At 53.6% G+C, this 22,234-nt stretch overlaps 2 protein-coding genes across 3 annotated transcripts; both read left to right on the top strand.

Annotated features, from left to right (window-relative positions):
• Positions 1-5,103: 5,103 nt before the first annotated feature.
• On the top strand, positions 5,104-11,583 carry Mapk11 (mitogen-activated protein kinase 11). Its single transcript, XM_055626918.1, has 12 exons — positions 5,104-5,270; positions 7,645-7,774; positions 7,953-8,011; positions 8,104-8,215; positions 8,311-8,340; positions 8,426-8,473; positions 8,553-8,667; positions 8,944-9,015; positions 9,215-9,294; positions 9,681-9,759; positions 9,833-10,006; positions 10,395-11,583. The coding sequence occupies exons 1-12, from the start codon at positions 5,155-5,157 to the stop codon at positions 10,472-10,474; spliced, it is 1,095 nt and encodes a 364-aa protein (XP_055482893.1). The 5' UTR covers positions 5,104-5,154; the 3' UTR covers positions 10,475-11,583.
• Positions 11,584-13,359: 1,776 nt separating this feature from the next.
• On the top strand, positions 13,360-21,764 carry Mapk12 (mitogen-activated protein kinase 12). Of its 2 annotated transcripts, none has more exons than XM_055626920.1 (12): positions 13,360-13,676; positions 13,768-13,897; positions 16,044-16,102; positions 17,766-17,877; positions 17,998-18,027; positions 18,280-18,327; positions 18,694-18,808; positions 19,820-19,891; positions 19,991-20,070; positions 20,141-20,219; positions 20,305-20,478; positions 21,685-21,764. In XM_055626920.1, the coding sequence occupies exons 1-12, from the start codon at positions 13,552-13,554 to the stop codon at positions 21,762-21,764; spliced, it is 1,104 nt and encodes a 367-aa protein (XP_055482895.1). In that variant the 5' UTR covers positions 13,360-13,551. The 2 variants fall into 2 exon arrangements, with proteins under 2 accessions (XP_055482895.1, XP_055482896.1); XM_055626921.1 differs by having other exon boundaries at positions 13,360-13,673.
• The last annotated feature ends 470 nt before the right edge of the window (positions 21,765-22,234 follow it).

A 22,234-nucleotide genomic window follows, 5' to 3' on the forward strand; every position in this document is an offset into this window, starting at 1 on the left:
TACTGTGAGGAGATACCATGACCAAGGCAACTTACCACAGAAATCACTTCTTTTGGGAGTTTCCTTACAGTACTTTCAGGGAGTTAGTCCATGACCATCATGGTGGGAAGCATGGCGGCAGGTAGGCCTGGCGCCGGGAGCAGTAGCTGAGAGTTCATATCTGGCCTGAAAGTGCAAACAGGGATAGAGATAGACAGGAGACTGAGGGGTGGGGAGGACTGCAACTGACATGGGCTTTTGAAACCTCACCCCCAGTGACAAGGCTCCTCCAACAAGGCCACACCTCCTCATCTTTAGTCCACCATGGGGACTGATCATTCAGACAGGAGCCTGTGGCGCTGTTCTTCAGACCATCACAGTAGGAAAGAGGATTGCTCCTAATCCCCAGAACAGAAGTCCAGATAGTACTCTAGTGCTAGTGTGAGTTAAAATGAGATGTGCACACACAGTGAGGGAGACTCATTCATTCCACAAGGATTTTGTTGTTGGTCTTGCCTGGAACTTGCTTTGGAGACCAGAGTGGCCTTGAACTCAGACCTGCCTGCCCCTGTCTTTCGGACTAACGGTGTGTGCCACCATACCCAGCTCTGAAAGCACTTGTGCTATGGGCATTGTACTAGACAGAGAACCCAGCAGCGAGCTGGACAAGTGGGTCTGCCCTTCGGGAGCCTCCCACGCTCTCCAGATACCTACTCAAATCAGGATTCCACAACAGGAAGCGAAGTGATCCAGTTTGGTTTGGGCTGAATCCAAATGCTGTCTCTGGGTCCCGTCCTTCTGAACTAGTCCCAAAATGCATCCTATGCCTGGAGAGTCCTGCTGTGGGGAGGGCCATGATTTATCATGAGCTCCCTCTGTAGCTGTCTCTCCAAGGAGGGGATGCAAGGCCAACAGCCAGTATCCCCCAGCACAGGCCTCTGAAGCGATGCTGCTACTGTGATTTGACACAGACTCTACCCCAGAAATGTAGCCGGCCAGGAATTCTAAACAAAGTGCTACCAAGTCAGCAGGGGTGAAGGGGTCATGTCTCAGAATGCAGAGCTGGGATAAAAGAACTGGGAACCTTGAGGCCTGGCTTCTAGAATGGCCCTCTAAAGACCATCTTCTCACTGGATAGAAACATACACACTGCTAAGCTTGGGGACCCCAACAGGTTCCAGGGGGGGTGTTCATTAAGTGTGTGCTGGGAACCAGCAAGAGTTAAAAACAGTATGTCAGGATGTTTATGGATGGGGAGGGGCACAAGGCCAGCCTTGAGCTGAAGCAAAATTACCAACAAACCCAGGGATGACCTGCTCTCCTTTCTGTATGTCCTCATTCTTTTTCCACCATACCAGAGACTGGGGAGGGGCTGGGGTAACTTTCAGCACCTATCCCTAAATCAGCCCCTTCCTGGTTTATTCTTTACAATGTGCATTCTGACCACTGGCAGAATCTGGGATCTGAGTGGAAGTGGGCAAGCTAGCCACCGGGGGACTGTCACAGCTGTCTAATGAGAAAGGGGCTTGGGCATACGGGGCAAATGAAGTTGGAGTTTGTATTTAGGGGTGGCACTATATCACAGCAGATGGTGAAGATGGTCCTGGATGTTAGGTCCCTACCTGTTGCAGGGCCTAACATAGCCCTCTACCTAGGGGTGGGGCTTTCCTCTCCAAGATGCTTTTCAGTATATAATCCAGACGTTTTGGTTCCTCCCATCCTTTGCCCTTGCCCTTCCCTCTTTCTCTCCCTTCCCTTTGCCCCTATCTTCCTTTCCCCCTACCCCTCTCTTCTCCACTCTTTACCTCTTTCTTGCAAGCTTGCCCCACCATCTCCCCCTCCCTTGCTGCTCCCAATAAATCTGCCTTTCTATAATACTGTCTCACCATTAGCTCATTCCTGGTTGGACACACCAGGTTGGGGAAGGGTGTCCAGGGCGGTTTGGCTGAGAATGAGCAAGTCACCATTGTGTGAGAGCCTGGCGAGGCCTTCGATAACAGTGGTCCAGCTCTGACCACCTGGACTTGGGGAGCAGTGGTCAGGGCAAGTGGTTTGAAGCTCTCCTGGGCAGGTGGCTATTTTCCTAAGCCTTTATCCAGGCCCCTTCTCCACTTTGCAGTTGAGCCAAACTAGGCATCCTTGGGACTGTGGAGGAGACAAGCAGGTTGCCCTGGTAACTGCCTGGCCCTGCCCTGCTGCTGTACAGACAAAGGCCACTACCCTCCCCCCTGGCCACTGTGCAGGCAAGGTTCCCAACCCCCTACCATCACCCTGGCTCAATTCCCCCTCCTCCTCTGCCTTTAGCTGAAGCTCCATTAGCTTTGCACAAAACCTCAACCCACCCCTGGGAAAGGTGGCTTCTGAGCTTTATTGCCCTGAGCAGTGGGGGTTGGGGCCATCCTCAGGTTCTGCTAGACTCCAGGATTAATAATGGCTCCCAGAGGGGATGCTGACTCCAAGAATGTCCTGGGGCTTGGGCAAAGTTGAGTGAGAGGGGCTAGAAACTGAGACTTAGACCTATTTCCTTGGCCACCTGTGTGTGCCCCTTATATTTCAGGATATACGGTAGATGCTTCTAGTGGCCTGGTACTTCACTGGCTTGCTCTGGTTTGTTTGACAATTTTTTGTTTTGTTTTTTGTTTTTGTTCAAGACAGGGTTTGTCTATGTAGTCCTCGCTGTCCTGAAACTCATTCTGTAGGCCAGGCAGACCTCAAACTGAGATCTACCTGCCTCTGCCTCCCAAGTGCTGGGATTAAAGGCACTCACCACCACCCGGCCCGGTTGACAAATTTTTTGAAGATTTTATTTATTTTATGCATATTAGTGCTCTAAGAGGGCAGTAGAAGGTATAGATGATTGTGAGCCACCGTGTAGGTTGCTGGGAATTGAACTCAGGACCTCTGGAAGAGCAGACAGTGCTCTTAACCGCTGAGCCATCTCTCCAGCCCTGTGGTGACAATTTCTAACTTATATTTTATTACTATTATAAAGATTTCGTTGGGCTGAGGGTTCAGGCCAGGGCCTCACTCTGTTAGGCAAGTGCACTACTACTGAATTACACCCCAGCCCCGATTTTCATTTAAAACTCAGATTTGCTTTTAAAAAGAGGTTCAGGACGGGGTATGTGTGTGTGTGTGTGTGTGTGTGTGTGTGTGTGTGTGTGTGTAAAGAGATGGCTCGGTGGCTAAGAGCACTGGGTTCAATTCCAAGCACCCATAAGTCTAACTCCAGTTCCAGGGGATCTGACACCTTTACACAGACATACATGCAGGCAAAACACTACTGCACATAAAAACAATAAAAAAGAATTTAGAAATTCAGGTTTGAATATGGGTGAAATCCCCAGATTGTTAAGTATTTGGCTCAAAGAGAAAGAAAAAAGAAAGAAACTCCAGACCTGATTTCTTGCTTTCCTGGGATGAGGTGACCCTGCCAGAAAACCCTGGTGCTTCACTCCCCACGGCTCAGGGTCAGAAGCCACTTTTCAATGGATGCAAAGCTCCTGTAACCTATGTTCATTGTCTTTTCTTCCCCCCTCCCCCAACAAGGCCTCACTATTGCTGGCCTCATTCTCAGAGATCCTTCTGCCTCTGCTTTTGCTACAATTAAAGATGTGTGCCACCACACCTGGCCTACCTTTCTTTCTTCCTTCTCTTTTTGCCTGGAAACAAGGTCTCCCTCTGCAGCTCAGGTGGCTTCAAATTCACTAGGTAGCCCAGGTAGGTCTTGAACTGGCTGTGATCCTCCAGACTCAGCTTCCCAAACATTTGAAGTTCAGAGCAAAGCCACTATACTAGACCCATATTCACTTTATTGGGAGATGAGAGGGTTGGTTCATTCGAGACAGAGTTTCACTATTACATAGCTCTAGCTTATCCTGGAACTCAAGATATATACCAAGCTGGCCTGGAACTCACGGAGATCCTCCTGACTCTGACCCCTGGTGCTGGGATTAAAGGCCTGTAACATCACACACACACACACACAGTTCCATATTTACTTTCAAGTGAATAAAAGTAGATCTTGGAGCAGAGGTTTTCAACCTCCCTAATGCTGCAATCCTTTAACACAGTTCCCCATGGTGGGGTGATCCCCAACTGTAAAATTTTCATTGCTACACAACTGATTTTGAAAGGTATGAATCATAATATAAATATTTGTGTTTTCTGACCGTCTTAGGCAATCTCTGAGAAAAGGTCGTTTGACCTTAAGAGGGGTCTTGGCCCCCAGGTTGAGAACCACTGGTCTAGAGTGCCACACTGGTGGGGAAACCAGGAAAAGGGAGCTTTCTAGGCTTGCTGGCAAACTGAGCCTTGCCTACCTGTGTTGGCAGACCTCCTGGGCCGCCTTGAGCTGGAGGCTGGAGAAAGTCAGGCCTAGGGTCTTTTTTTCGAGAATGTCAGTGAGGTGAGTGCTCCGTAAGGAGGAAAAATACCCAACACCAACAAAGATCCATTTGGGTACCATACCTTCTGGCCCCAACATGGTGCTGCTGCTGTCCCTGGTCCTGACTGCCCGCCGGGAGCTCACCTCGTCCAGGAGCTTCTAGACCGAGGTTAGGGTAAGATGCCCGGCAGATGTCCTCCTGAAGGCTGTTACCAAAATAAGTGTACCACTAATGCCAAAAGGAGGTGTCGTCCTCGCCCAGGCCACAACGCGCCTCCCGCAGGGGTCCCCGGCGCTGTTTTTTTAACCTAGAGCCTTTTTCTGGGCTAGTATTTTGTTGTCAAAGTATTATCACCACGTGCTCAAGCTCGCTTTTGACAATTTCCCCTCATTTTTTGAGGAAGGAGGCTGGGCTGGGACCCGGGGGAGGGCAGGGGTAGTGCGTGGCATGCAGACGGTGGAAAACACAAGCAAGACCTCCGCCCGTCACCCCCACGGGAGGGAAGACGGCTTTCTCCTTTGTGGCCGTCTCCGCGGGGCAGGAAGCTGCGCGCCTGTCTCCGGGAACCCCCCACCTCCCACCCCGCCCCCCGCTCCACCCCCGCTTCCCAGCTCCCGGTCTCCAGGCTGGGGAAATCCGCCGGGCCTCGGCCCCGCCCCGCCGCCCCGCCCTGCGGCGCCGCAGCCCCCCACCCCCCACCCCGCTTTGCTCAGCGGCGCTGGGCGTCGGGCGCGGGCCGGGTGCTACGCGGGGCTCCGGGGCGCTCGCTCCGGCTGCGGCTGCGGACATGTCGGGTCCGCGCGCGGGATTCTACCGGCAGGAGCTGAACAAAACCGTATGGGAGGTGCCTCAGCGGCTGCAGGGCCTACGCCCGGTGGGCTCCGGCGCCTACGGCTCGGTCTGGTAGGGGCTGGCAAGGATCTGGTCGGAGATGGGCGGGAAAGTGTGCGCGACCCTCCAGCGCGACGTGGGGTTCCCGGCGTGGGGAGGGGCCTCGCCCTGCCTCCGCCCCCGGCCTGCACGCTTCCCAGGAATGAATGGGAGGGGGCGGGGAGGGACACGGAGGAAACTTTCCCTCTAGATTCCACTCGCTGGCAGGGAGGGGGGGGTCCTCTGATGTCCCCTCCCCATCTCCGAGCCCTAGTTTCTCCCAGAAAGGCCGAATCCTGCGGCGTCACAGCTGGCGGGAGAGCAAGTCTCTGGGGCCGCTAAATGGAACAGCCATCCGGGTTATTTTGGGCCAGGTCTAAGTAGCTGCGGGGTCTAACGTGCTCCCAGACCTGAGTGTTTGAAAAGGGGGCGCCCAGCGCGGTGAGGAGACCTCTCTTCTTCCAAAGGCATCAAACTCTCTTGTGGATGCTACTCCCCCACCCCACCCAGTTTCCTAGGAGTCTTAGACAGCGGCTCGAGCCTAAGCAGACACCTACTGTCTTGTCCACACCCAACAAAAGATTTTAGAATATAGTCCCGAAGTTAGGGGGACCAGAGGTTAGAGTCCAGACAGAGTCCAGGCTGGCTGAAGCCACGTCCCAGACAGCTGGGATTGGAGAATGGTCACAGTCCTTTTTGACAGGCTGATCAAGGGTGTGGACACGGGTGCGTGCCCCACACTCCAGCACCTGGAATGGGGGCTGAGGCTCAAATCTTGGATCTTGTGCTGTTATCAGAAGCCTCTGTCAGATCTCCGGTCCACGGCAGGGCTTATAGAAGTCTTATAGAAGAAAACAGTCGTGCTTTACAGGGCCCACAGCGAGCTGGGCATGGGATTGGGTATCTCCTGTCTGTGACTTGTAATCCCACCACCCTGAGATGGGTAAACTTGTTCTCCCGTTGACTCTTGTTCCTTATCGCCTTCTTGCTTCTCTTCCTCTCAGGCTGTACCCTCCACAGCGAGTAGCGAGCGACAGGATACACCTCCCCACACACCCTGCCCCCCACCCACCCTAGGAGTAGGACAGAGGAAGAGATGATAGGACACATTGTGTCTGAGATGCCCAGGGGCTTAGCAAGGGGGAGAGGGTGAGGTTACTAGAAATCCCATTAAAAAAAATAATACAATTGGATAGAGGGGGGGAGGGAAGGGGGAGGGGTGGGGGGGGAGAGACACCTTGCAGGGCACTTGGGTATTGACTCAGACGGAATCCTCTGTGGGCCGACCATCTAGGAGCTGCGGGGATATAGTCAGATTTCCCGAGTGAAGCCGAGGTCTGTCTCCACTGTGGAGACAGACTGCACTGCTGAGGCAGGTGCTGGGATGCCAAGTCCTTGTAACTTGACTGTACGATGACATCAGGTCAGGGGATCTGATGGTCCAGTGGCCGCTGCCCTCACACCTCACCCCAGGAGGAAGACATCTGCTTATCACAGGGAATCACCTTTCCTCCACTACTTTCTAGTCCCATGAGCATCCCAGACCCACCATGTCTCCTCCCCAGCTTCCCTCCATTCATGGTTGGAATGGCTGGTGTCTTGTCTCCATTCACTGCAAGGGAGGGGTGCACCCTGAGAGGCAGAGAGTCAAGAGGGAGGGAAGGGACAAGCATCGCCTGGGGAACAGGCTGTGTCAAGGTGCTGTGGCCAGCAGGGCTCCTTCGATGGCTTCATGGATTCTCCAGTCTTGAGGGCAGAGGGACCAGAGCCTGGGAGAAAGCCCTATGACCACAGATGAGCCCTGCTGGTCTTGAAGCCCATAGAGAGGGCGTGTTCTCATTCGCTCATTGAAGCTCTCCAGTGAAGGACAGAAGGGTGAGGAGGTGCAGAAGTGGAGCGTCCAGTTTCTGGGGAGTGGCAGAGAGCTAGACCTCCCCCCACACACACATATACAGCCAGGCTGAACTTTTCCTACAATCCAGTTAGTTGTTCAGTTATAAATGTTTGTTTGTGAAACAGTGTCTCAGTAGGTTTCCCGGCTGGTCTTGAATTCGCCTCAGTTCTCTTGCCCCAGTCTCCCCAAGAGCTGGGATTACAGGCGTGAAGGTGGAGGGCTGCTTGCTGAGGGCGCACCTGTGGGCATAGTCGTGGCGTGTTTTTCATGCCCTGGCCTCGTTGTGAGTGGGGCCTAGAATCACGGGAGAAGATACAAGCTCTGCCAGAGAGCGCTGAGTCCACTCAAGGGGGTCTTCTATGGGACGTCCAGGAGGGGTGGCATGGAGACGTCGTTGGGTGAACAGGCAGGGACAGGCCTCCTTGGAGCCAGCCGCAGAGCCTCGCTCCCGCGCTGGTGTAGGGTGAACTCAGGCCAGGCGCTCGCGCGTCCTCTCATTCGCCCACCTTGCAGCTCGGCCTACGACGCGCGGTTGCGCCAGAAGGTGGCTGTGAAGAAGCTGTCTCGCCCTTTCCAATCGCTGATCCATGCGAGGAGGACGTACCGTGAGCTGCGCCTACTCAAACACCTGAAGCATGAGAACGTGAGAGGGCAGGCCAGTGGTGTAGGGACCGAACAACGGACGCCGCCTGGTGGGGGCGGGAGCGAAGATATCGGGGCGGGGCCTTTGGGGGACACGCCCCGCGCGTGGGCGGGGCCCAGACCAGCGGGGCGTTGCCTACAGCTGAACTGTGGTCCTGCCTCCTCCGTTCCCTGATCAGGTCATAGGGCTTCTGGACGTCTTCACGCCGGCCACCTCCATCGAGGATTTCAGCGAAGTGTGAGCGGCTTGGGAAGGCCCGGCGGTGGCCTTGGGAGCTTAGTCGGGGAGGGGGTGGCGTGACACTGTCCTAACTTCTGACCCTGGCGCAGGTACCTGGTGACCACCCTGATGGGCGCCGACCTGAATAACATCGTCAAGTGTCAGGCACTGAGCGATGAGCATGTTCAGTTCCTGGTCTACCAGCTGCTGCGTGGGCTGAAGGTGGGGGCGCGTGGGCTCTGGGGTTCCCTGGACCGCTCTGGGTTGGGGCAGAGCGGGATGGAACCTGGGCTCACCTGGTCTGCCCTCCCCTGCAGTATATCCACTCGGCAGGCATCATCCACCGGGTAGGTGCAGCGGTGGGCGAGGGTGAGGGTCAGCCACTCTGCCTAGGCGCGTGGCCGCAGCACTCACGCCACGCCCACCCTGCAGGACCTGAAGCCCAGCAACGTAGCAGTGAACGAGGACTGCGAGCTGAGGGTAAGGATGGGGAGGGCTGTATGGACAGCAGGGACGCACAGAGAGGTAGGCGTCTTACACAATACCCGTGGTCCTCCAGATCCTGGACTTCGGGCTGGCGCGCCAGGCTGATGAGGAGATGACTGGATACGTGGCCACACGGTGGTACCGGGCACCAGAGATCATGCTGAACTGGATGCACTACAACCAGACAGGTTCTGTCGACCCTCAGCGTGGCCTTGTCCTGTGAGGGTGCTCAGGCTGTGCTCACACTACGGTTTAGGGAAAATTACAGAGCTCTGAGGGAGGAGCAAGAACTTGGTGGGACCAGCCTTTAGAAAGGCGTTTTAACTTGGTGGGTGCCCTCATACCTCTTCTCAGGGCTCGGCTGCTCTCTTGATCCTGGCTATGACTGAGGGTCACTGGGCTGGCTGCCCCACCCCCACAGGAAGGATGTGGGCAGACTGAGTCTCCTTACTCTCTCCCAACAGTGGACATCTGGTCTGTGGGCTGCATCATGGCTGAGCTGCTGCAAGGAAAGGCCCTCTTTCCTGGGAACGACTGTATCCTTGGGGAGCAGGGTCAAGCTGGGGGCCCCTTCTGCAGGAAGGAGTGTGGGAGTGGAGTCTGGCCCTCTTTGGAAGTCTTACTTCTGCCCTTTGCCGTATGGCATGGGGGTCCCTGTCCTGAGCCACAGCTCCACAGTGTATCAGGGGCTGGGACTGGAAAGGCTGGCCACCAGGTGTTTCCTGAGCTAGGAAGACATCGACCAGCTGAAGCGAATCATGGAGGTGGTGGGCACACCCAGCCCTGAGGTTCTGGCAAAGATATCCTCGGAGCACGTAAGTTAGTGGCCATCCGGCTGTCTGTTCATTCTCCCGACCAAGCACCAGTCATGTCGGGGACGGGGTAGGATGCAGACAAACGGGCATCCCGTGGGGAATATGGGCAGGGCGGGATGGACCTTGTGTTAGGCACATGCAATCTCTTCAGGGGGAAGCAGGTGAGCCAGGAGGATATTCCTGGTAGGAGAGAGTGAAGACAAAATTACCAACACTGACAAACTGTTCTGGCTTGCTGGGACGCCTAGCAGGCCTGTTGGAATGAATGATCAAGGCTGTCTCCTGAAAGGCCCTTTATGCAGTTTGGGGCCAGGGAAATGGAGGGGTTTGGGACCAGGGAAAGTAGAGAGTACTTAGCCCTCCAAGCCCTTCTTATGTGTCTCCAGGCCCGGACATATATCCAGTCTCTGCCCCCCATGCCCCAGAAGGACCTCAGCAGTGTCTTCCATGGAGCCAACCCTCTGGGTGAGGACTGGAACTGGGTCTAGGTTGGGTTTCAGATCCAGCGCCGGCTCTGTGTTAACTTTCACTCTTGCAGCCATAGACCTCCTTGGAAGAATGCTGGTGCTAGACAGTGACCAAAGGGTCAGTGCAGCGGAAGCCTTGGCCCATGCATACTTTAGCCAGTATCATGACCCTGACGATGAGCCAGAGGCCGAGCCTTATGATGAAAGTGTCGAGGCCAAGGAGCGCACACTGGAGGAGTGGAAGGGTGAGCACAGGCTAGGGGTTGTGGGAGAGGGAACAGTGCTCAAGAGTTTGAGGGCTGCCTTTTCTCAGCGCAAGATTTTTTACCTGTTTCACACAAGAAACTCCACAGAACTTCGCCAGTGGTCTGGGGGGAGGGGCATGCCTGTACTTTAGAGTGGGACATATAAAGGTGTGTGTGTGTGTGTGTGTGTGTGTGTGTGTGTGTATGTATATGTATATGTATATGTATGTGTGTATAGCAGAGGTTTGGAGGGCAGTGCGGGGCAGGCTCTGGTTTAAGCCTAACGATGGATATGGGCTGGGAAGCAGATGCCACACATGCAGATGGGAGCTAGGCTGTGGGTGCATGGCATAATCTCACCTCCCCCCCCTTTTTTTCATTCCCTCAGAGCTTACTTACCAAGAAGTCCTTAGCTTCAAGCCCCTGGAGCCATCCCAGCTACCTGGCAGCCATGAGATTGAGCAGTGAGGCAGTGCCTGAGGGGAGGCCTGAGCCTGTTCCCTTTCTTCAGCTTTCCAGTCTTCCTCAAGAGGTGCCTCTCAGGCAGCCCTGACACCTAACCTGGGATCCCTTTGCCTTGAGAGGACTCTACACATATACACACGAATGCACGGATGTGTACCTATGCCCACCAATATGTGTCTGGAGTCTGAGCAGTAGTGTTTCTGGACCTGGCTTGGTCCACCCAGATTCTCCTGGGGACCTCAGCGTGTGGCATCTGAGTCTGTCCCTGTCCCCGCCCAGATCTCTTCTGTTCTTGAGGACTATCTGGATTAGGAGGAAGGCAAATGGGCCAGGGTCCCTGGAGTGTCCAAGGGAGGGACAGTCACTGTAGATGGAGCTGCTCAACCTGGAAATGAGTGGCTGAAAGCTGAGGCAGGGCCAGTGCCCCACCCAACTGAGTTGAGTTCCCCCTGGGGGATGTCTGATCAGAAAAGCCTGCTGCAGCTTTGCCTGAGATATGTGGGCAAATGGGCATGAGTGTGCACTCATGGTGTGCACCTCAGAGCACAGGCAGAACCGTGCTGGTGTGTATGAGTCTGTGAGTCAGCAGCCATTTCTGGTATGGCACCCAAGCTGGAGGCACTCTTCCCTCCCCGCTCCCAGCTGTGAACTAGCCTAAAGGCTCTGAGAGGTGCCAGGAGTTTTTGCTAGAGTGTGGGAGCTGCAGCAGGATCCTGAAGCACAAAGGACACAGTGCCAGCTGGGAAGCTGGTGAAGTAAGGGGTTCTAATCTCATTAATGCTCGGTGGTTAGCACCCAAGGATATGAACTTGGACATTCTTGCCCCTGGACCTTGACTCAAAGCTGACAAACGTCTGCCCACATTCTACCTCCACCTACCCTTGTAGTTCTGCAGCTGGTCTGGGGTGCTGTGGTCTGTGAGTCATCCCTTTTTCCCTTTCCCCAGAGAGGAGCTGACCAAGTAACTTGTGAAGTGGGACCTTGTTTGAAGACATGTTGGGGGTGTGGCTCCTCCCTGTAGAGACGACGATCTCTTGCTATCAGGGACCATGGGATTCTGGATGTCAAGTGCCTGCACCGAGCGTGCACAATAAAGGGGTTTCCCTCTTGCTCTTGTGTGGAAGGCTCCAGGTCCCGTTGCTTGTGCCGTTCCTGCTTCCTGGAGGGGTGGCTGGACCTCCGTGCTTGGTACACTTCCAGCTAGCCCCACAGACTTTGCATTGTGCCCCTTGATCACTCAGTGAGAGCAGTGGTCATTTCTGGTTCTACCACAGCTCCTTGGAGGGGTCAAGAACCCTGGAGACCAGTGCACAGACCCACAGGTTAAAAGGGGGAAAATGGTGTAATAGCCGTCACACTTTGGTCCTTGCAGTTTTATGTACATTGGGATTCAGTGGACAGGCCTGGCTCCTCCTTACTTACTGGTGGGGCTGGCTCTGGGGTGAGATGATGGGGTGAGATTGTCTCTGGAGTAAAGGTCTGTTCTTCCTCAGGGATTGGACAGGACATGGGAAGTAGCTTTTTTGTTTTCCTTCCTGGTTAAGTAAGGCATGAAGGCTACGTTAGCTCAGGATACAGCTCATGTATCATGCCCATGTCCTGAATTTTGGACCTCCAGAGGCCTTAGCCTGGCAGCTGGTGCAGGGAGGAAAATCTAAAAGATGAGAGTCAAGTTCACTTTTGGGGATTGGGAGTTCCAACAGAACCTAATACATGGCCCCAGTTCCAAAGCCTGGTTTGGATTAGTCCCCTACAGAACAAGGAGGGAAGCTGGGGAGCTTTTTGGAGGATATGGGTGGGTGGCTAGAGGCCTGCTTAGGCACAAAGGGCACAGGATACAGGCAGATGTGGTTTGAGTGGCTCAGAGCTTCCCTGCTCCCTCTTGTCAGCTTGTGGGTGGCCATATCACCAGCAGCAGCCCAGGTGTAAAGCTGCCCTGGCTAGCCTTGAGCTGCTGATTCATGGCAGCAGGCAGGCAGGCAGGCATGGAGGGAGGGGAAGAGGGTTCTGGGGATCTTGTTACTACTCATCAACCCAGTGGGATCCTGGAATGGACTTTGGTTCCTGGGCTATAGGAGGGATGTTGGCTTCACCCTCCAGAAGCACCTTATAGCTCAAGGAGGCATCAAGCTGAAAGCCCACATAGGATCCCCTATTTTTCCTGGGGGCAGGCACACCTTTAGCTCATTCTGGGCTTTGAAGTCCAGACTGGACAACAGGTGGGGTGTAGAGAGACCAGTCCTGTTCAATGCTTGAAGCAGGCACTCCACCTATCAGGTTGGGGAGCAGGGAACAGAGATGCAAGGGACCAATACCTCTGGTTCCTAGATTGGGAAGCTGGGAGTCAGTGGCCACAGTGGGGTTGGGGATACAACCGGAGATGTTAGGGAGACATCCAAATCCCTACTCCATAGAGACACAGATGAATGGACCAGCCCCAGGGGTGGGCATCCTTGGGAAAGATGGGAAGTTGAGCCAGGAACAGGAAAACAATTGGGTGGGGTATGATTGGTGTATGGGCAGGTGGACCTGACCTGGGTCTGGAGTAGAAGCTGGTGATCTCAAGTTGCCTAGAATGGGCCCAGAAGGTCAGGAAAGGTTGGAATACAAAGAGGCACCTGCTAGGACCCCAGGGCCAAGAAGTCTAGCCAGGGTAGAGGCCAGCCAGAGTGTTTCAGCGCCGCCTCCCGCCACAGGTCGAGCCGAGTTATGGGGCAGCTCTACCCACACAACCCCCCCTTTCCAAGCCTTCCGCCCAACCACGGAGGCCTCCTCCGGTTTCCGCAGGGGCCGGAGGGCAGGCGGGGGTATCACGTGCTCAGGGCTCCGGGGCCGGTTGGTCAGTGGGCCGGGAGGGACCACTCTGCCGGTCAGAAACAAGGGTCGGGTAGGAGTTGGCGGTTACAGAAAGTTCAGGGTGACGACCCCGAGAGAAGAACCCGCAAGGGAACGCCTCCAAGGGAAAGTCCCAGAGGCGAGCGGCCGGCGCGGAGCCCGACCTGCCACGCAGTGACCTGGGGCGCGCGGACGGAGCCCACTGATCCCGGGCCGGGTCCTGGGGTGCGGTGCTGCGGCTGGGGATGGGATCCCCGCCACCCGCCCGTAAGGGCTTTTACCGCCAGGAGGTGACCAAAACGGCCTGGGAGGTGCGCGCCGTGTACCAGGACCTGCAGCCAGTTGGCTCTGGTGCCTATGGTGCAGTGTGGTGAGCGTTTGCCGGGCGGGGCGGCAGGCGGGGCAGGCAGCGGCTGGCGATTACCGGGCGGGTTTAGCTAGCCAAGCTGTCCGCCCCGCAGCTCTGCGGTAGACAGCCGCACTGGCAGCAAGGTGGCAATCAAGAAGTTGTACCGGCCCTTCCAGTCGGAGCTGTTTGCCAAGCGCGCCTACAGAGAGCTGCGCCTCCTCAAACACATGCGCCACGAGAACGTGAGTCCAAGGCCCGCCCCAGATGCGGGACATTGTGCACTGGCTGCCTCTCACCCTGCCCTCCCCGGCAAATCCTGCCCACTGCCTCTGCTTCCAGGGGCCTGGTGTCTTCCACCTAGTTAGCCCACAGCTTGGGTAAGCTATCAGCAGCTTCCAGGAGGGAAGTGGAGGCAGAGACCAGACCAAACCTCGGGTCACTGTGGATAAAGGAGTTTGAGATACAGGTCATTTTGTCACCTTTGTGGGTGTGTATTTCTAATTGTCAGGGAAAGCATCTTGTTTCCGGTCCTACCTGCACTGGCAGTGTCCCTGTGCCTCCCACATCACCTTTGCTACCCATCAGAGCCCTTCTCTCGGCCAGGGGCCTTTTTTCTTGATACGGTTCTTCCTGAGGCTGTGAGTTCTGTCCCTCCCACTTCCCGTCTGGACAGTTGCCCTAGTCCTGACAGTTGCCCAGTCCTGCATCATCAGAGTCAATAGCCCCATGGGAAAATGGACTCCCTGTGGCTAACAGCAAACTGACCCCCAGTGCTTCATCATTGCTGCACGTGCGCGATCTGGTGGATGGTCAGTAGTCCTGCTATGTCTGCTTCCCCACTTCCCAATTAAGCTGTAAACAGTAAAATAAAACAAGCAAACAGTGCAACTAGAGTTGGAGGGGCACATGCCTTTAATCCTACCACTCAGGAGGTGGGCTTAGATGGGTCTCTGTGAGTTTAAGGACCCCTTGGTCTACAGAGCTGGTTCCAGAACAGCCAGGGCTACACAGAGAAACCCTGCTCAAAAACCAAAGAACCAAAACCAAGAAAACAACAAAACCCTTTGTTTTCTTGGGTGTAGCCACCCCTATCCTCAGAGCCCCCAACTCCCACCCACCCACTTACTTATCCCTGTATCCTTCTCCAACCAAGGGCTGTGGGCCTTAACACCTTCTGGGTAGCTATGGTTGCTTTCAGGATACCTCAGTACCTTCTGGGTTGCTTCCATTGTAACCTACCTTCCCATGTGGAAACTGAGGTTTGGACAGGCTGTATGCCCCACTCGCCAGAGAGGTGATTGCCACAGAGCCAGCCCTATCCTCATTCTCCTTCTTCTCAAACTCTGGTACTTGGCTCTGGATCACATTCTACACCACAAAACTGCAGAAGTCATATTCCTTTGATGGACCCACCTTGACCTCCAGGGCACCATTCCTTGTTGATTCTGCAAAGTGTGATCAGCTCTCAGGTCACATTTGTGGTTTATCTGTCCCCAGGTCTTTCATGTCCGAGTGGTGATAACTAAAGTTGTCACCCCTCTGCCCTTTACCTCCTGTCTATTCTTGCCTCTTTCTGTCTGTTCTTTCATTGCAACTAGGAGGGCATATGCAGCATCATACCTTTGTCAAAACCCTTCCCTAGTAGCTGTATGGATCAAAGCTAAATCTTCCTCTGGGATATTAAGGCCTCTCCCTGAGCTCCCTCTGTCTTCTCCTTGGTTCCTCCTTGGCCCAGGGCTTTGACCACTTGGGCTCCCTCTCTGTTCTTTACTCTGGAGGTATTTTCACTCCAGCTTTGGCCATCAGGCACCTGACCTCTCTTTGCTCATCCACTCATTCCTCCTGATACTTGGATATGCAGCCCTCTTCAGGGAGGCCTCTCATGACCTCAGAGGTCCTGTTCCCTAACCAAGTACTGGAAAGCTGATGTAACATTGTCCATCTGTTGTCTGATTCCATCAACCAGAAGCTGTGTTTAAAATGGGGTTTCCCCTAGGTATAGACAGCCAGGGGATAGTCCTAAGAAGGACCTACCCTGTATTCGTTTCTTCTGTCCCCACTTTAGTCTTGAGACTGTTTCATTGGGGAGGGGAAAAAAAGGGAGGGGAGAAAGAAGACTGAGAGGGGTGGATTGCTCAGCTGCCTGGAGCCAACTCAGACCTGAGACTGCCCCTCCCCCTAGAGTATCCCGGCTGTCAGCATCCAAAAATAGCCTGTGTCTGTGGGCAAATGTACCAGGGTGGGGGCTGAGCTGACAGTGGGGACAGTGAAGGAGACAAAGATAGTTATAGGTGGGTTTTCTGCCTGGAGTACAGTGCCACCCTGGGGGGACACTGGGTCCTTGCATCTCCCATGTGCTCTGCATCCTATCTGGCACTTGTGCCCCAGGTCATCGGACTGCTGGATGTGTTCACTCCTGATGAGACTCTGGATGACTTCACAGACTTGTAAGTGCTGGTGGCTTGGGCTGGCTGAGTGGATGGCAGGAACCTGGATGGCTTCTAGGTGTCAGCTTAGGGTTCTGGGTCAGGTTGGGGGCTTTCTCCCTATAGCCCAGTGGTTTTCAACCTTCCTAAGTCTGCAACCCTTTAATACAGTTCCTCATGTTGTGGTGACCCACCAACCATAAAATTAGTTTATCGCTACTTCATATCTGTAATTTTGCTGCTGTTATGAATCGTAATATAAATGTCTGAAGTGTAGGATATGTGAGCCCCCTAAAGGGGGTGTCACAGCCCACGTGAGGGATAAGGTGCACACTGCCCTCTCTCTCTTCTTACCAGTCTACTCCACACTCCTGTATGCTCCTGGGAGCTATGAACCTGGTGTGGGTGATAAGACCACTCTCCTTTGTCTGTCCCTCCACCCACCTGAATACCCCTTTGACCTAAATGCCTCGAGGCTCCAACCCCTGCCCCAGATTCCTGTGTGTGGCAGGAGGGGCCTGGGCAGCTTCTGGGTACTGGCTTCAGTTCTAAGTTGGCTTGAGAGCTTCTTCCCATGGCCTGAGTAAGGGCTGAGACGCATACTGCTCTCACTCACTCATCCCACTCCCATGTACTGTTGGTAATCCTGGACACTGAGATGCCCTGGTAGACCCAAACCTTCTCCTCATAGCCTGGCATTTGGGTCCTCACAGGGCCTGGGGTATCAGTACAACTAAATGACCCGAGATGCCAGCTTCAGGTGCAGCCTGGCTGCTCACGTGGCATATGATACCCTTCAATCAGGAATTTTAAAACCCTGAGGTGAAGTGTGGTAGCACCAGTATTTGGGTGATGGAGGTAGGAGGATCAGGAGTTCAAGCCCATTTTGGACTGCATGAGATTCATCTTAAAACAAACAAACAAACAAACAAACAAACAAACCCCCAAACCAAGGGCTGGAGAGATGGCTTAGAAGTTAAGAGCACTGGCTGCTCTTCCAGAGGACCTGGGTTTGATTCCCAGAACCTACATAACTCAGGTGTCTGTAACTCCAGTCCCAGGGAGTTAATACCCTTTTTTGGCCTCCGTGAGCACAGTACACACATGGTCCACAGGTACACATGGAGGCAAAACATCTATACATGTAAAAAATAAAATGAAAACAAGACAAGGCTGAGTGCAGTAGTCGTGCAGGCCTTTAGTTCCAGCACTTGGAAGGCAGAGGCAATAGGCTGGAGGCAGGAGGCAGGAGATAGCTCTCCGTGAGTTTGAGGCCATCCTGGTCTACGCAGTGAGTCCCAGGCCAGCCAGCCAGGACTGTGAAGTGAGCCCTTTCCTCAAAAACAAACAAAAAGCCCAAGAAGCTAAACAAAACAACCCTGATATGCAACCCTCTCCCTACCTGTCATTCTGGAAAGAAGGGATGTGGGCATGGGTTGAGAAGGTGTAATTGCCAAGGACAGGTGTGGCCAGATGGTGGATTGAAGCCTAGCAGGGCATGGTATGGGTAGAGACACCATAGGATGGTGGGACCCCAAAGCTACTGATGAATGAGTGCTACAGAGTAATGCCTTAAGGACACCTACCAGGACAGGGTCTTGCAAGGTGTGAACTGGGCACAGTGGGAATCCCTTGGGTTTAGGGGCTAGCCCTGAGCCATTGGCTGCATCCCTTGTTTCCACAGCTACCTGGTGATGCCATTCATGGGCACTGATCTGGGCAAGCTCATGAAGCACGAGACTCTGAGTGAAGACAGAATCCAGTTTCTTGTGTATCAGATGCTGAAGGGGCTGAAGGTAGGCTTTGCTGAGGTGGCCACAGGGAGGTGGGCAGAGCTTCCTGGTTAGGCAGGGGAGGGCTCTGTGGCTTGGAGGGCCCCCTGAGCTGATGGTTGCTGAACTCCCTCTTTTCCACAGTACATCCATGCTGCTGGTGTCATCCACAGAGTGAGTCCTGGTGGGGCTGGGAGATTACCCATCTGCCCCTCCCCAGCTGTCTATAGAGACGTGTTCAACCCCAGCTTTCATGGCTTACCTGTAAACGGCAAGACAGGAGTATGGTAGGGATGTGCATGGTCCCCAGTTGAAAGACTTCCCTGGGGACCCAGCCCCTCTGCTCTTCATCAGGGGGGGGCAGGTAAAGTGCTGCCTGGGTCCTGTTCTGGAAGGTGGTCACAGTAGCCACCTTTCTTCCCTCAGGACTTGAAGCCTGGCAACCTTGCTGTGAATGAGGACTGTGAGCTGAAGGTATCACTGGGAGGGGAAGCAGGCCCCTACTGGCCTGCTTGACTGTTGGCCTGGGCAAAGGGGGCAGAACTCAGATATCTGGGCAGAGGCTGAGCAGCTAATGGGTCCTGAGTAGAGGGTGGGTGAATATCTCTAGCCACACAGGGCGGGAATTTGGAGGCTCCTACAGGTGATCAGAGGATGACAAAACAGATGAGAACCCTCAGCAATTGTTCTTGTGATGGGTGGGGCCCAGTGTACAGCATCCTGGGGGACCAAGACTAAAGGGTGGCATGGAAACCACAAGCCCAGCTCTCTTAGGGTCTTCTGGACCACATCTAGTTCTGTCCTCAATGTCTTAACACCACCTCTTTGATACTTCTTTAGATCTTAGACTTCGGCCTTGCCAGACAGGCAGACAGTGAGATGACCGGATATGTGGTGACTCGGTGGTACCGGGCACCAGAGGTCATCTTGAATTGGATGCGCTACACACAGACAGGTAAGAGGCTATCCAAAGACTGCAGTACACACCACCCACATTTACCCATTCATTTTCATTTTGTAACTACTTTTGTAGTATGTAAGGTGTAACACAGAGTCTTTCTTTTTTAAGATTTTAAAAAATTTATTTATTTTATGCTTGAGTGCTCTGCCTGTATGCCAGAAGAGGGCATCAAATTTCAGTATAGGTGATTGTGAGTCACCATGTGGTTGCCGGGAATTGAACTCAGAACTATCTGGAAGAAAAGACAGTTATCTTAAGCACTGAGCCATCTCTCCAGCCCCACTTTATTTAAAAAAAAAAAAAAATTATTTATTTATTTATTTATTTATTTATTTATTTATTTATTTATTTATTTATTATTGATACAGCATTCTGCCTGCATGTGTGCTTGTGCACCAGAAGAGGGCACCAGATCTCACTATGGATGGTTGTGAGCCACCACATGGTTGCTGGGAATTGAACTCAGGACCTATGGAAGAATAGCCAATGTTCTTAACCTCTGAGCCATCTCCCCAGCTCCAGCCCCCTTCATTTAAAAAAAATATTTTATTATTTTATGTGTATAAGTACTTACCTGTATCTATATCACCCATGTATTTGGTGCCTGCAGAGGCCAGAAGATGGCACTGGGTTAATTAGAACTGGAGACAGATGGTTCTTTAGAACTCACAGATGGCTGTGAGCTGTCATGTGGGAGCTAGAAACCAAACCAAGGTCTTCTGGAAGAGCATCCAGTGCTGTTACCTGATTAGCCACCTCTCCAGCCCCCTTCTTCATTTCTTGGTAGGGATCCATTTATAGGCACTGCCACTGGGAGGCTAATGAGCTAGGGATGAACTCTGACACCCTTCTCAATGACTGCCTCTGCTCTGTGCCTATGGAAGCCCTTCCCGACATGTGTACTTGTCTCCTATGTATGGTCTCTTGTGTGTCCCCTTCTCTTGGCCCTCACAAATATGAATGCCATCCTTGCATGTGGGGGCACTGACGGGACTTCTGTCTCAGTGGACATTTGGTCTGTTGGCTGCATCATGGCGGAGATGATTACTGGAAAGATTCTGTTCAAAGGCAATGACCGTATCCTTCTATGTAGAGCATCATGGGACTTCAGCCAAGGTGTGGGTGCTGGGTGGGCCACCCTCTGCTCTTTGTACTGTGTTCCTGACCTTGGTACAGACCTGGACCAGCTGAAGGAGATTATGAAGGTCACAGGGACGCCCCCTCCTGAGTTTGTACAGAAGTTACAGAGTGCTGAGGTCAGTGGGGAGCTGGGTGGTGGGCTGCCCTTGAGTGTGGGAGCTGCTGATCACCCTTCCTCCCCCACAGGCCAAAGACTACATGGAAGGCCTCCCTGAGCTGGAAAAGAAAGATTTTGCCTCCATCCTGACCAACGCAAGCCCTCAGGGTAGGGCTAGGTAGGGTGAAGGTTTCGGGTTGCTGTGTGAGTGTTTCCTGTCCTGGTGGTTTGGCCTGATGTGCTCTTCCCACAGCTGTGAGCCTCCTGGAGAAGATGCTGGTGCTAGATGCAGAACAGCGGGTGACAGCAGCTGAGGCGTTAGCCCACCCATACTTTGAGTCCCTTCGGGACACTGAGGATGAGCCCAAGGTCCAGAAATACGATGACTCCTTTGATGACGTAGACCGCACCCTTGAAGAGTGGAAGCGTGAGTGTGGGTTCCATTCTGTTTTGGGGCACTATGTGCCATGTGTATATAAGCCTCTGCCCCAGGGCTGCAGGTTAGATAGCAGGTTGGGAGGTCAAAGGGCATTGTGGGGCAGTGCAGCTCAGCCAGGCTGACTTATGGCTAGAGCAGAAGGCAGTGGGAAGGAGTGTCCTTTGCAGGAGTTCCTGCAAAGGCAGGCACATGATGGGTCTCAAGAACTGTGGGGCATCTGTCCTCTCCCTCACCCTTGTTGCCCAGCAGCCTCAGGTCTAGACCACACTTGAGCCCTTTCTACCACCACTTGTACCTCTGACTTTCTTCTCATGCTTTTGAATTTATCCTTACCTCTTACACCTTTTCAGGACCCTTCTTGAAACAACTATATCTTTCTCACGGTTTGCCCATGGGGGACAGTCTATTTCCATGCAGCCCCCAGGGCCCCTCTTTTCCCTTGCATCTCCAGCCTCAGATCCATCCGGGGCTATGTATTGAACCTCTTACATGGAGGATCCTTACTTTATCTTTGAAAAGTGGCTTCAGGCTGGGCTTACAGACGCCTTCTCAGTCTGCCCACTGTTCCCTGAGCTGTAAGCAGTCTCTGGTGTCTGCTCCAGAGTGGCAGCCTGAGGAGTAGGGAGGTCTGAGGACCTGTCCACTGGGACATGCTATCCCTTGTCCTGTCTGCCTCGAACCCCAGACCCTGTTCCTGCACCCTGGTGTGGGAAACACTGGATGGGTTGGGGTTCTCCAATCATGTCCCGCAAGGTTCTTCTGTGCTCCTGGCAGGTATTTTCTTCTGTGCTGTCATGTGCTTATGAGTTTGGTTCTGTGTGATGAAACCCTTGCGCTGCTAAACAAAGTAACTCCCCTAACCACGGGCCACAAGATCTGATCTGTGGTCACTGTCTACCCACTGTGGCTGGCTGCTCTTGCTTTCACCATAGACCACAACAGACACACAGCTGAGCCCATGGATGGGAACACAAACTTTCTCTCTTCCCTTTTTTCAAAAATTTATTTTATTATTATTTTTTTTAAGCACAAGCTTTCATCACTTGTTTTCCTGGGGGAGATCTAGCTTTGAAGCAGTCTTCACACAGTGTTTTTAAGTGGGTTAGCCCATTTAGGATTAGATTAAAGGCCCGCCCACGAGGTGCTGGCCTCTCCCCATAGGTGAAAGCATCTGCTTCTCCTCACTTCCGGCAGGTGTTACTTACAAGGAAGTGCTCAGCTTCAAGCCTCCCAGGCAGCTAGGAGCCAGAGTTCCAAAGGAGACAGCTCTATGAAGACCTCTGGGTGGTCTGGGGCTGCCCTGAGGAGCCTGGCCCGGAGACTCTTCACAGACAACTTGGATTTCCTGCCCTGGAAAAGGAATCGTGGTTAGCACTCTGACGGTGCCTGGGGCTCATATCCCGAGAGTCTGTGTAGACCCTTGAATCATGGACCCTCCGTCTCCAGAACCTGCTCTTCTTCAGCTTTTGAGTACCCCAAATGACCCTGGCAGAACATCTGAGACCCCTACCCAACATGGGACTAGCCTTTGAATTCTGGAGTTGTGCTGCCCGCATCACTGTGTATGAAAGAGTCTCAGAGCTGGCAGAGCTTAGGAGACAAAAGCTAGTCCCTGAGCTCTGCTTGCTCTGGGCAGTGCCAAGGTCAACTCCTGAGATGGAAGGAGAGCGAGGTCTTGGGGGCACTGACTCAGGGACATCGTCTCTCCTGGGATCGGGGTGGATTCTCTTACACCCTTCGCCTG

This window comes from Psammomys obesus, unplaced genomic scaffold (genome assembly GCF_907164565.1).
Source record: "Psammomys obesus unplaced genomic scaffold, mPsaObe1.curated_primary_1811, whole genome shotgun sequence".
Taxonomy (NCBI): domain Eukaryota; kingdom Metazoa; phylum Chordata; class Mammalia; order Rodentia; family Muridae; genus Psammomys; species Psammomys obesus.

Bases quoted from the DNA above. Each gene is read 5' to 3' on its own strand.
- Mapk12 (XM_055626920.1), top strand. From the start codon at position 13,552: ATGGGATCCCCGCCACCCGCCCGTAAGGGCTTTTACCGCCAGGAGGTG. The intron at 16,103-17,765 runs GTAAGTGCTGGT...TTGTTTCCACAG, and splicing joins CTGGATGACTTCACAGACTT to CTACCTGGTGATGCCATTCA. The intron at 18,809-19,819 runs GTAAGAGGCTAT...CTTCTGTCTCAG, and splicing joins GATGCGCTACACACAGACAG to TGGACATTTGGTCTGTTGGC.
- Mapk11 (XM_055626918.1), top strand. From the start codon at position 5,155: ATGTCGGGTCCGCGCGCGGGATTCTACCGGCAGGAGCTGAACAAAACC. The intron at 8,341-8,425 runs GTAGGTGCAGCG...CCCACCCTGCAG, and splicing joins CGGCAGGCATCATCCACCGG to GACCTGAAGCCCAGCAACGT. The intron at 8,668-8,943 runs GTTCTGTCGACC...CTCTCCCAACAG, and splicing joins GATGCACTACAACCAGACAG to TGGACATCTGGTCTGTGGGC.